Source organism: Oncorhynchus mykiss, chromosome 16 (assembly GCF_013265735.2).
Source record: "Oncorhynchus mykiss isolate Arlee chromosome 16, USDA_OmykA_1.1, whole genome shotgun sequence".
Taxonomy (NCBI): domain Eukaryota; kingdom Metazoa; phylum Chordata; class Actinopteri; order Salmoniformes; family Salmonidae; genus Oncorhynchus; species Oncorhynchus mykiss.
In genome coordinates this window covers 37,723,886-37,736,943 of record NC_048580.1, presented here as the reverse complement: position 1 = coordinate 37,736,943, position 13,058 = coordinate 37,723,886, and the positions used below count along the sequence as shown (strand labels likewise).

Sequence of the window (13,058 nt, the reverse complement as noted above, 5' to 3'; positions counted from 1 at the left end):
TTAGGATTGTTTTATATAGAACACTTTATTTGACATGTTAGAACAAGACATTACACCCAAAGAATGTATCCAGAAGAAACATATAAATGACGCTCCTCAAAGAGGTCTTTGACATGTCGTTGACCTGTTGAGAGAGAACCTATTAGTTCAGTTATGGTCTGCCAGGGTCTGAAAAGCATAAAACAAGACCTACCTCTTTTCGGGTTGTCCTGATTCACACATTGTCCACTACAGGGGCCGCCAGACGGACTACTGGCATCACAGATGACCACATCACAATGGACAAAGACCTAGGAATCAAAGATTTGATGTGTCAGATGTTATTTATTTTTTAAAGGGATGATTGCCACTCAAACAAAATTAACCAATAAAGATTGTTGGGTGAACTTTGTTACCTGGCCACTCGGCTCAAGCGCATCCTCGGCGAAGGAAAACATATAGGCCTCAAAGCGTTTGACGTGAGGGGGGAAGTGGACCCTGGCGTCAGCTACCACCGGGTGGAAGACAACACGGTATGGATCCTCGGGGTTCTCACAGCTGCCAGTGGAGAGAGGGACTAAGTTAGGAACAAGAAAACGCTGCAAACCCCAACCGCCTTGTGTACGAAGTCTTGTGGTGGTGTCATGACTGCCCTGTGAGGATCAGATCAATTTACAGCAGAAGTGGGTTCTTTCTCCCCCTCCAGTATGAACTGAAGTAATGTTTTTGCCAACAGGCTTTCCCCAACAAAAAAATCACCTTTGTCTTGAAAAAACATATTTCATGTAAAGGCTCGAGACTTCCTACCTGTAGAGTGAGCACGTTTCTAGTAAAAATCACAAAATAAAAACCAATATGACATTCATTTTCTATAGCTAATCTGACCAGTCTTCTGCTAGAAATATTGTTCCAGTATTCACTTTTGAACGTGTTAGAGAAACGCCCCTAGAAAATGTGCATAGTAAGTAGCCATGCCACGAGGAACATCAGAGCGGGTCAGACTGACAGAAGCGTCCCCGGCGGCCAGAGTGCATAAGAGGAACGGTAATAGAAATTAACATTAGACCAGAAAACCGTGAGGCGCAAGCTACACGTTCAGAACTTTCCTAAACTCACAAGTACCTAGAAAAATGAACATAAGTGGGACCATTCTGCTACTATATCCAAACCATCCTACTCATCACCCACTGAGGAATCAGTGACAGGGTTGATTAGCCCATCTTCCAGAACAATCCATCCTGTAGTTCTGTTCAAGACTAGTCATTGGAGCCACGGACAACCAACGACATTGTGACCTCATGTAGCCAATCAGAGAGAAGACAAGCCACCTACCTTTCCACAGCGGCATCCCACAAATACATTCATGCTTTTACTCCAAGCTGGTGCCGGTTCGTGTGTTCAAAAACGTATCAACGATAAGTGTCCCTTACGGAACGGGGGGGGGAGGGGGGGGGGGGAGAAACCTTGTAACAAGCCGTCATATTGTGTCACCTGTGTGTTTAGCCTGTGTTATTTAGTTAGCTAGTAATTCAATTAAACCAACTTGTATAGTACTGAATCATAAGGCTGGGGTTTCTGCAGCTGCAAGGAGGATACGATGTAATGGTTCATAAGTTCACTATCAATTTAATAGATTTCTACCGTCTAGAGTTTAAGTCGGGAGACGGTAACTTTAAAACCGCTTCCTCGGCACCCCAAATCCTAACATGATTCATTTAGAGTCGCCTAACAATTTAACAGTCCTCAGATAATTCAAGGTCACGACAGTGGTTTGTCATTTCTGATCTTTTGGCCCATCAGACTTGGATGAATCTGATTTAGTACGTTTTTATTTTATTTTAAAGAACAGAAATTGGGCTTTCCGTCAACAATATTTATTTATGTCTACTGCAATGGCTTGTTAAATGACGGATGTCAAACATGAATATTCAATTCCATTGACATGAGGTGAAACGTCCCTCTAAATGGTTCTTAAAATTCTAAATTATCCAGAATTTTAAGACTACAGGCGACCTGAATATTGATCAATTGACCGTGGTTTAACCAAAGTTGCCGAATAGACAGTCGGTATCAAGGCAATCATATTTTTCAACACAAGTACTTCATTTTAAACAAGAATTATGCAATGCGCCAGAGCAATTTGCATCTTTGGGAGGTTTATCCTTTACTGTTTAACTGCCCGATATTAGCAAAAAAGGAATTTGTGAAATCTGAAGATGTTACATTGAGACAAACGCCCACACCAGTACAAATCCACTTGAGCTGACAGACGATGGTCAGGATTTTGCACAGCAAGATAGTTGCAGCTGAAGTGACAAATCTGAACTACCCATTTTTTGCACAGCCATGTGAATGTTGTCTTTTCCTATGATCTACAAAACATTTTCAGCTTGTTTTTTTTTAAACTGCTATGACATTGCTGATTTAATAAACAGCTGTAAAGTTACTCCGTGTCCACATTGCCAAATTTAGGTTTTTGATACCATTTCATAAAAATGGTAAAATTGCGTGATTTGATAGTATTTGCAAACCGATCCCCCAAATGAATGGTTTTGACCAATAAAGTTGCTTCACTACACTGCTTGGTGTAACATGCATCCAGATACTGAAAAGGCACCCGCAAAATAGTGTCATTTGCAGCGTGCATAATCATGGTCAAAGTCATTGTAGCCCATTACAATGTAGGAAAAATAAGTCATCTTTCAATAGTAACCCAATTTAAATTCTTGAGATAAAAATTAGGCCAGCGTGTCCATCTGTAGCAAAGTGCTCACCCAAATCAAAAATGTAGTAACTTTTTTTAATATGAACATTAGCTAGCTAAATAAGGTTAGCAAGACGCTGCTACACTTGACCGTGGTATTTGTTCATGTTTAGAAACTCCCAATTAGCGCATTCCTCTAGGACAGGAAATTCCATTGAAAGTGGCATCAACTTCTGGGGATCCTGTCAACTGATCCTATTCAGTTTCAAACATCCATGCTGCACAGGCATCTGAACCATCCTTTAGGTTTAGTGCAATAACTGATTTAAACACAAGAGGTCACTTGTGCCTGAATTCAACCCAAACAACTATTCAGTCAGTGTTAAGAGCAGTTGTTTGAAACCAACCGGAAAAGCAAGCCAAGCTTGCCAGCCGCTCTTGATTTCCAGTCGACTGACCATCAGCTTGGCACAACACTGAACTGTAGCAAACCAAAAGGATAACATTGAGTAAAAAGGTGTAGGTAATGCCAACATTAACCTTTTCACACACACACACAAGTTCCAAATATCTTAAACAGTCGCCCCAGTGGGAGTTGATTTTATGCACGTGGTCAGAATGCACTCACCGTTCCAACATGTGGACATTCAACCCGCGCTGACCTCAGTCCAAGGCGATTTTTCTATAGGCCGTTTCAACATCTAATTTTGCCTCATTCACAAAGGGCGCCCATTTCACTGTTGCAGACCATTTCGATTTGAGAATTTAATGAGCTGGACAAACTTTCCTTCAAAAGAAAGCCCAAGCACTTCCCCAGATCAAGTATACCGTCCTTGCACATGTATTGCCTTCCTTACAATTAACTGTGAACATGCGTGCATTCCTATCAAAGTCTTATTTTCTGTGTAACGTGTTGTCGTTTCTACTGTAGCGTACCGTAAGTATAATGTACTCAGCGTTTTATTAATGCATTCTGATTCTTGCCTAGATTGTAATGGACACGTGTGTAAAACACTTGAAGGTGGCACTGAATATGAGCTAATGCTAACGCCATACAATGCAGTCAGGTTCATGTACACGTATGTCAGACTTATGGTGATCGCAACTGGAGTACCCCATTGTCTTGAATGCACTGAAATCGTTAGTTGATTTGAACACGGCATCAGAGTGTAGACTATGGTACCTCAGGGTTGCCAGATCAGACCCCCCCCCCCCCCCCTTTCCAGGGGTATATAGCTTATATAGTCTTCCGCCATTTATTGTTGATAAATTCCCAGATCTTAGTAATATTTCCTGCATCATCCTCTTCACAATACCTTCCCCCAAGGACTTAACCCCCAATAATGGATTGTGCTATATCTTGCAACTCTGTTTAGCTTTCGTGCTACGGTTGTATTTGGGGAGGTGACAACAATTGGCTTTTGGAATAGTTACCTGTAAACTACTTGTCATGTGTACGCTGTAACAAGTACAAAGATTAGTCACATGCTGAAGTGGCCAAACTGAGTTAAGATCTCAGGCAACGGGCGCAGTGAACAGCATTCTAGGAGTTCTTGCTTGACAAACATGGATTCCATACTTTCTAAACTAGATTTACATGGCTCCCTCCCACAAGTCAACCTGTTATTTAGACTAGATAACGTTAACATTTATGTTTTACAAGCAAAGGTGGAATAAAGTTGTGAAGACCTTTATTTCTCATCAGTACAAAACATTTCTTAGATGCTTTTCAGACAATGCGGTTTAGAGTCGTTTGATGCAGCATACATTGATGCAGTACCAATGATACACTGCAGGGATTACTCAGCGATAACACGCGCCAGATTCTCTCATAAGTGTTAAATTGGGTGGAGATCTGGTGACAGACCGCACATGGCTCACATCGTTTTTAAGCATTGTGACCACTCAACCTATGGATGGGGGCATAGCCACGGTAGCTAAAGTAAATGGCCTGCCAAGCATGATAGGTTGCTAATTACTCAGGAACCACACCTGTGGAATAACACTTGTTTAGGCCCAAAAACAACATGTTACCCATTAATGATGAGATTCCACCGGGGTCGGGAGTTGCGGTCTTCGTTGAGGGTGGCCCAGCAGTGGTCAAGCACCAGCGCTACCTTGGGATCAGAGGACGTGGTCAGCGCCACCTCAAAGTGCAGAGGCTGTCTCAGGTACCTCACCACTGGATAGTCCTCCTCCTGGTGGAATGTGTTATACGAGGCGTCTGGAACACAGAACAAGACAACCGGGGGTCGTGTTCAGTGGGCACCATCTGAACTTGTCCATTAAGAAATGCTCGTTTATCATATCCTGTTGTGCCCCGATGAACACAAGCCATTTATAGCAAACACTACCCACCCCCCACCAGAGGCTTCTAACAAATTCCCAAATCAGCACCTCACCGTTACTCCATAGCCACACCTGTAGATCTCAGAAAGCAAGAGAAATATCATTAGGCTTAGATTTTTGGGAATGGTTTTGTAAAGGAGACCTTCCAAGATACTTTTAGAGGCTAGGGGTCAAGTTGAAATTCTGAATTTGTGCACGCTTACCCTGAGCGAGTCTCATTCTGACCATTAGCCGACCCGTCCCAGTCGCGGCAAAAGGCTCGTTGTCACGCGGCCTGGTCAGGAAGGCCAATGTGCGAGTGATGTTGGCCACATAGTAGCAGGAAACCTTTAACCTAAAAAGAGGGATGTGAGCAACTTCAATAGGGGAAACTTCAAGCAGTGGAGTGGACACTGGTAGTAGAGGCCCATTTTCCCTGTATACAAAGTATTGAGCAATTGGTGAAGAAAAAAAATGCCCTATAACAGCTACAATTGTAATGCGTAATGCACTTACTGATATTCCTCCTCTGAAGACGTCGTGGCATTCCGCTTCACCTCAAGTTCATCTGGCAAGGAGATTTCGTTCTCATACAGCATGACATTGTTGATAAACTATGTAGTAGAGGGGAATTGCTTATTACAGCCTGCAGAAGCAAACAGTCCGTAAATACACAGTACCCATCACCTCAGGGTAATAGTCATTGTACCTTCCTGGTGGTGCCACAGGAGTTCACAGTGAAGTGGAAGTAGGCGACGCGATCGTCACTGTAGGTGGGACCACAGGCGGGGTCGCTCAGGGTCAGCTGACCGGGGTTCAGACCGGGAGCAGACTCCACCTTCACCGCCAGCGCAGTCATCGTTCCGTTAGAGAAACACTCTTGGAGGTAGGGGAGCAAAAGACAGGTAGCCATCAGACCTGGGTTCTGCATTTGTTACACTTATTGAGCTTGCCGAGCACAGTAGAACCAATGGAATAGCACCAAAAGTGCAAACCATGCCCATCTGGCACTACTATTAGACTCACAGTATTTGCAAGGAACCCAGGTTTGGTAACCATGTTAAATGACTATTTATCAGAAGTAATTGTTTGAGAACCAACCAGTCAGCGTTTTGAGGAAGCTGCAAGCCAGGGAAAAGTATTTGATGGTCATGTTGTTGTAAGGATTCAACAGAGCCACATCCAGTCTGCTCCTGACAGAGGACGAGTGAACTGACTGGGAACCAATGGGAGAGTTCATTAGTCCAATATTGTATGCATGTACACAGGGTAAGGAAAGCGAGGCTAGCTGCAGCAATTTAGGTTAACATGTTTTGGGAGAGAGTCGTACCTCAAACACTGCGTCCGGCGAAGAGAAGGGCAACGTGATGGTGAAGTCTGTGTCGCCCTCTGTTAAATACTGTTGAGCAAACTCATGGTTAAGCAGCCGCTTGCCAACCAAGACCACAAAAAAGGGCTCTTGGTTCCTGTAGTCCACAGTGATGTGGAAGTTCCCCTGATCACAGTTGCCAGTGACTGAAGGTGGCACTACAAGGACAAACAGGGTTGTGTTCAATTATTAAGCACAAAAAACAGGAAGGTACTACTTGAACTTGTCAAGACGAAACCCTTGTTTAGATTGCAAAATGTTTTGCTACGGTGGGACTGAATAAAAACGATCCTGGCAAATCAGGAACAGGACAACTGGGTCCAACTACTCTAAAGCTTAACATTTTCTTTGTAGAGAGACCGCATAGAAAAACCCTACAGTATGGCTAGTTGGGCTTTCACTGCCAATTTCCTTTCAGGGCAATCATTAACGAGAGGAAACCATTCAACAGTAGTTTGGAGTAGTCCAGAGACATACCAATGTCCAGCAGTACAGCGTCCACAACGGCAGAGTGAGAGAAAGGCGCGTACTCTGGAAAGATGACCAGGCCGTAGATCAGCTGAAGAGTGAAGGTTGTGACACCTTGTTCCGCCCTTCTCTGTAGTGAAGTTAAAAGCATTGGTCAATTGGGCAGCATTATTGTTGTAACAGAACGCTATTCAACATCAACTGACAACTAAGTACACATGGGTACTATTAAAACAAACTATTTACTTAAAGTAACGTTGCCCTCATTCCTCTACATCAAATGCACACAACTGCCAAAATAATGGAAACACTTGAGTAAATGAGGGATACAAAATACATCTGTGCCATTATTTATATTTTGTTGGTGGCCCACTTATTAGGGCATGTACAAATCACTGCGTGTGGCTTTGCATTTAACAGAAACACACCTCCTTAAAGACCACCGGGTCTGAGAAGGGCACCTCCAGCCTGAAGGTCTTCAAGGTGTTGTCCGGGGATCTCTGCTCCCGAACATTGAAACCCCTGGCGTTGCACTCTGCAACAGTTAGCACCATGGTGGGAAAGGTGATGTTCAGCAGCTCCACATCAAGGTTGAAGGTCCCCAACTCAAGCACAAACACTGCCTGCTCAGGAACTGTGTCTAAGGGCGTGTCTGTTCATTGGCAAACAAAGGAAACATTTTGAAATGCGGTACAATGGAAGTTGAAAATTGACATTTGTTATTGGGTAAGTCCAGGTATTGCCTCCCCGTTTCAGTACATTTCCTTCTGTTTTGTGCCTAATGAACAACCCAGGCATCCCAAATTACCATAGGCACTATTTAACTAAACCAGACTCACAGTTGCGAACTTGTGGAGGCCTGGCCATCAGAGGTGTTGTGATAGGGAAGAGGACTTTATAGCTGGTGTCCTCGTGTGCGACCTCCTCGAGCCACAGCAACTCAAGCATGGGCTCAATGGTGTAAGTGACAAAGTACTGGTCATCCTGAATATGGCTCTGTAAGGGAGACGAGGGATGCAGTCAGGCTGTAATACACAATTGGAGTGCAAAAAAAGGTAAATGTTCCTTATAAGCCAGAATGTTAAATACAATTATTCTACCGCTTGTCTTTTTGCCGCTCGTAATTTAAGACAAAATATCCAAAGGAAAGTATTGGTTACCAGACTTGAGAGCTGGTAGGTGTATGGTTGGCAACTTGCATTTCCGGCGGTGTGCATTTTCAGAGCAACTGACACGTAAAGTAAACACTTGCACAATATGTAATCAGCAGCCGAGTGTTCCTTGCATTCAGTTGAGTGGCAAAGCTACCGGCTACCTAAAAAGTCAGGTAAACAATACTTTAGTGTGGATATTTGGTCTCAAATTTCAAGCGGCTAAAGGACAAACTGCAAAGACAAGCGGTAGAGTATGTTTAAATGTAATTTTATGCAAAATTCACACAATTCTGCAATCCATTGTATATTAGCCTGATTAAGCAGACAATTGCTCAATAAGAAACATTTTACACAAGACAACCTTTCTAGGAGTTTACCCATGAGAGATGGCAAAGGGTTACTGCAAAGCACTGACAACTGCTGTAGTAAAAAGGGCTCTACAAATAAGACAGAAATTAAACAGGAACATTTTACTAATCCAATGCTGACCTTGAAATAGCCGCCAACCGCCCCCACCGGAATTTCAACAATAATATGAGCCTCTGTGACTAAAACAGAGTAGTTTCTGGCAGCCATTTCCTCAGTGTCCAGCCTCTTAGCGTCAATTCCCATGTACACCTCCAACATGGTGAAGGCATCAGAGGAGAAAAGTGGGTCTATGTGCTTGGGCATGTACCAGGTGATCACTTCTGGAGTAAAGGCCACTGCCTCTGCAGTGAAACAAGAAGCCAAGGGCACATCAAAACAGAACATTTTCCCAACTGAACACTACATGAAAGTCTTGTCTGGAGCCAATTAAGAACTGGGCTTATAGGATCTTAAATTATTTCACACTCAACCTGGTGTTGGACAAACAGCTGTGGCATCTACTCGAGTAACCAGCCACTTCTGCTCAAAGAAGGTTGAGGTTGAGAGCACCCGCATCGGAACCCCAGCTACCTGTTCAGGGGGCAACCACATCAGGGCCATGTTCAGTAGGGCACACCGTATTAACAATATGTTGCAGAGTTCAGGTAGGGCCACCGTTTCCAAATGTTTGCTCTACTGAACATGAACCAGTTCATGGAGGTCAGCTTACATTCTGGAGGTATGTCTCCTCTGCATTATGAGGGCTTCTTAACACCAGCCGTGTGGGAGTGTTGGCTATTGCATAGCCCTTTCTTTGGACCTCATCCACATTCATGACATTCTTGCTAGGACTAAAGACGACTGCTGTCATTTTGTATCCTGAAGCAACAGCCTGTCTCAGGAAATGGAAACATGAATTAAACAAAATTGTCAAACGCACATTGTTTAGCGCCATCCTGTCATGTTGTAGTGAAATTACAGAAACTGAAATATGGCTACCTCAGCTCCTCTACGGAAGTTGCCGCTCTTTGCTTTCGGGCCCCCAGTGGTCTGTTCGGGGACGGTTTGGATGTCTGGAAGAGTCCTTCTGACAGACACCTAGAGAAGGCCATTATTCCCTATGCATTTTCTCCCTCCCATACAATAGGAAATCAAGGGCCAGTTCTCAATCTGTCCACTCCCCTCCTTAAATGCATTGAGAATAGGCCAAAATTCCTCACCTCTAAAGTTCACCTATGTGCATTTTGAAGAGGCGAGTGGAATTGAGAGTCAAGACCTCTAGGTTGTGTTGCAGAAGAAGTGAAAACACTGGACAGTTGTAGCTCTAAGACAGATCATTTATACAGGCAGTACGACAAGCGCGACTGTAAACATGTCCATTGGGGCATGCTCTGCTCACTTGCCTCCATGTAGTTGCGGTCACACAGAATCTCTCGGGATGTCCAGGGGGTGTAGCTACAAGTTTTTCCCACTCTATACACAGGGTCTTCAGTCATGTGGTTTCCTGGCAGCCTGAACTGCATGACCAAGCTGAACATCTTATCATCCTAAAATGAAGGGGGGAAGAGAAAAAAAGCCTTCACTATATTGCAAAAAACAAAATTCAGGTGACATTCATGCAAGTTATAGACTGTGGCAAAATTGGCTATATGAATGCAGCTGCCACTGTATTGAAGCCACACTACAGGAGAAGAGCTCAATAGTTCACATCACTGCAGTCTGTATCAGAAAGTTGGCTGGCCCTCTGAAAGCCCTCCATAAACTTCTGCTGTACCTTACATCATCGTTAACTTAGAGGTAAGAGATACCAGACCCAGGGGTGGCTAACAATGGAGATCCTTTTGATATCCACAGAGTTAAGTCAAACTGCGTCGATGTTTCTGGAACCGTACTTCTAATAACCTCCATGCGCTAAATTGTATGTATTAGCACCTCTACGGCAACAACTCAGGCTTATTGAGGACCTTTTTACTGAAGAATGTGTTTAATTATTTCCATCTAGTGACGCAAATATTGACTTGTATCTTTGTGTATACAGGGCTCATCTGCAAAAGAGCCTGGTCTCAGCATGACTCCATGTCAAAGGTAAATAAAATTACATTGCTACAGTATGAGTTGCAAATGCAGTGACACTGAAAGGCAAACTGTCCATTTGAAGTACAAGCAAACACTACAGTTATTAGGGTTACCATGTTTTGGGAAAAGCAGTTTTGAAGAGAAGCAAAAAACATGGCATTCCCCATGGGGTCAAATTTAAAGCTGAATCCACACTGAGTAGCAAGGCCAGGCGTCAGGTTTATGATTTGTGTGTCATCTGGAAGGGATGGAGATGGTGTGAACACAATAGTTGACAAGCAATATCAAGCCATGAATTATGAAAGGAGAGAAAGAGAATCATAAAGAGGCAAACTCACTGAAGACAGCATCAACCTCTTCAAAAAGAGGAGCGACACTCAAACGAATAACGTTACCAAGGCATTCAGCGTTGAGGTCATCTGGAATAGGAAAAGTTAGTTAAAAATAAAATATTGTCAAACGCTTAGTGCTTAAATTTGCAGGGTGCAAAATGCATACTTATAGAATGTGGCTGTTGTGCTTGTATGCCCACAGCTGCCATCAATAGGCAAAACAACCTGTAAGGTATTTGACAAATTATGATTGATTAAAAGGAGGAAGAACACAACTCAAATGTTTGCGTCGCATAAGACTCTCCTAGGCCTGCTACTACTTACCCTGAGCTAAGGAAAATAATCATTGTAGAACAGATTTGTTCCAATAAAATACACAGCTATAGAACCTGATATTTGACCCAAAGTGTGCAGCCTACAGCCCAGGGGTATGCAACTTCTACCCTATGACAAAGGCTTCCCACACTCAGTCACCTGAACCCCAAAGGGCTGCACATTTTCTTTTTATTCCCCTAGCCCTACAAAGCTGATTCAAATAATCATCCAGCTTTGTTAATCTGAATCAGCTGTGTAGTGTTAGGACAAAACCCTAAATGTAAGGCTACTGTTCAATTTTAGAAGGGTGCTCCGCCCTCACCGCTTTTATCCATTCATGTCAGGGGCCATGGACCGGTGCGTCTCGGCTCAGGTTAATAGAACTCCCTCATTAGCAGCACAACAGCCTTTCACAGGTGAAACGCATAATTACCCAACCGTCTACAATTGTAGCCCAGACAGAGAGAAAGATATTGGCCTCTAATGGCCAAAATGCTGCATTTGCATGCACTTTCACAATTTGAATGTAATCAACTGGGTGGGACTACCAACTTCATTGGCTGAGCCCTACTGGTGACCCTGTTGAAGTCATGTCCCATCAGGTCATCAGAAGGGCTCAGACAATTGTGAAGAAGAAATGTTACTACTTTAACATGAAGATAGCCTCAATGGCGCTGCCCATGCTGTCACAGACACTATATTGGCACAGATGCATAGATGAGTCTTTTATCTTCTTATGGCTGAGGGCAGTACTGAGTAGCTTGGCTGAATAAGTTGTCCAAAGGTGCCCAGAGTAAACTGCCTGCTACTCAGTCCCAGAAGCTAAGATATGCACACTCTGAAGTTTCTAAAACCGTTTGAATGATGTCTGTGAGTATAACAGAACACATATGGCAGGCAAAAACCTGAGAAAAAAATCCAACCAGGAAGTGGGAAATCTGAGGTTGGTTATTTTTCAACTGATTCCCTATTGAAGACACAGTGGGATATTGGTCATGTTGCACTTCCTAGATGTCAACAGGCTTCCACTAGATGTCAACAGTCTTTAGAACCTTGTTTGATGCTTCTACTGTGAGGTGAGGGCGAATGAGAGGGGAATGAGTCAGAGGTCTGGCAGAATGCCTTGAGCTCGTGACGCTCGTTCAAATGAGAGCGAGCTCTGTTCCATCGCAATTCTACAGACAAAGGAATTCTCCGGTTGGAACATTATTGAAGATTTATTTGAAAAACATCCTAAAGATTGATTCTATACATCGTTTGACATATTTCTACGGACTGTAACGGAACTTTTTGACATTTCGTCTGCTCCTAATGAACACACTTCGTGAGATTGGATTTGTTTACAAAACTCGCTAACAAAAGTAGCTATTTGGACATAAATGATGGACATTATCGAACAAAACAAACATTTATTGTGGAACTGGGATTCCTGGGAGTGCATTCTGATGAAGATCATCAAAGGTAAGTGAATATTTATCATGTTATTTCTGACTTCTGTTCACTGCACAATATGGTGGATATCTTTTTGGCTTGTTTGGGCTCTGAGCGCCGTACTCAGATTATTGCATGGTTTGTTTTTTCCGTAAAGGTTTTTTGAAATCTGACACAGCGGTTGCATGAAGCAGAAGTATATCTTTAATTCTGTGCATAACAATTTTATTTTCATCAACATTTAGTATAAGTATTTCTGTAAATTGATGTGGCTCTCTGCAAAATCACCGGATGTTTTTGGAACTACTGAACATAACGCTCCAACGTATACTGAGATTCTTTTGACATAAATATTAACTTTATCGAACAAAACATGCATGTATTGTGTAACATGAAGTCCTACGAGTGTCATCTGATGAAGAACATCAAAGGTTAGTGATTCATTTTATCTCTATTTCTGATTTTTTGTGACTCTTCTCTTTGGCTGGAAAAATGACTGTTTTTTTCTGTGACTTGGCTCTGACCTAACATAATCGTTAGTGATGCTTTCGCCG

At 43.0% G+C, this 13,058-nt stretch overlaps 1 protein-coding gene across 5 annotated transcripts; it reads right to left on the bottom strand.

Annotated features, from left to right (window-relative positions):
- On the bottom strand, nucleotides 1-11,423 carry LOC118939531. 5 transcript variants are annotated; one of them, XM_036946782.1, is made up of 21 exons: nucleotides 11,396-11,414; nucleotides 10,925-10,983; nucleotides 10,765-10,845; nucleotides 10,540-10,664; nucleotides 9,754-9,897; nucleotides 9,350-9,448; nucleotides 9,081-9,242; nucleotides 8,842-8,941; nucleotides 8,492-8,712; nucleotides 7,688-7,844; nucleotides 7,277-7,500; nucleotides 6,858-6,978; nucleotides 6,342-6,538; nucleotides 6,113-6,227; nucleotides 5,721-5,890; nucleotides 5,528-5,625; nucleotides 5,236-5,366; nucleotides 4,718-4,907; nucleotides 396-537; nucleotides 194-290; nucleotides 1-124 (listed from the first exon to the last, which is right to left on the bottom strand). In XM_036946782.1, the coding sequence occupies exons 2-21, from the start codon at nucleotides 10,965-10,967 to the stop codon at nucleotides 51-53; spliced, it is 2,691 nt and encodes an 896-aa protein (XP_036802677.1). In that variant the 5' UTR covers nucleotides 10,968-10,983; nucleotides 11,396-11,414; the 3' UTR covers nucleotides 1-50. The 5 variants fall into 5 exon arrangements, with proteins under 5 accessions (XP_036802677.1, XP_036802676.1, XP_036802678.1 ...); XM_036946781.1 differs by lacking the exon at nucleotides 11,396-11,414 and adding an exon at nucleotides 11,083-11,241; XM_036946783.1 differs by lacking the exon at nucleotides 10,925-10,983 and having other exon boundaries at nucleotides 11,396-11,423.
- Nucleotides 11,424-13,058: the final 1,635 nt, after the last annotated feature.

Coding starts and splice junctions, on each gene's coding strand:
- LOC118939531 (XM_036946781.1), bottom strand. CDS start 11,105: ATGATTATTTTCCTTAGCTCAGG. Junction 8,942..9,080: donor AGGAGACATACCTCCAGAAT/GTAAGCTGACCT, acceptor CCCCCTGAACAG/GTAGCTGGGGTTCCGATGCG. Junction 6,539..6,857: donor CGCTGTACTGCTGGACATTG/GTATGTCTCTGG, acceptor TTGTCCTTGTAG/TGCCACCTTCAGTCACTGGC.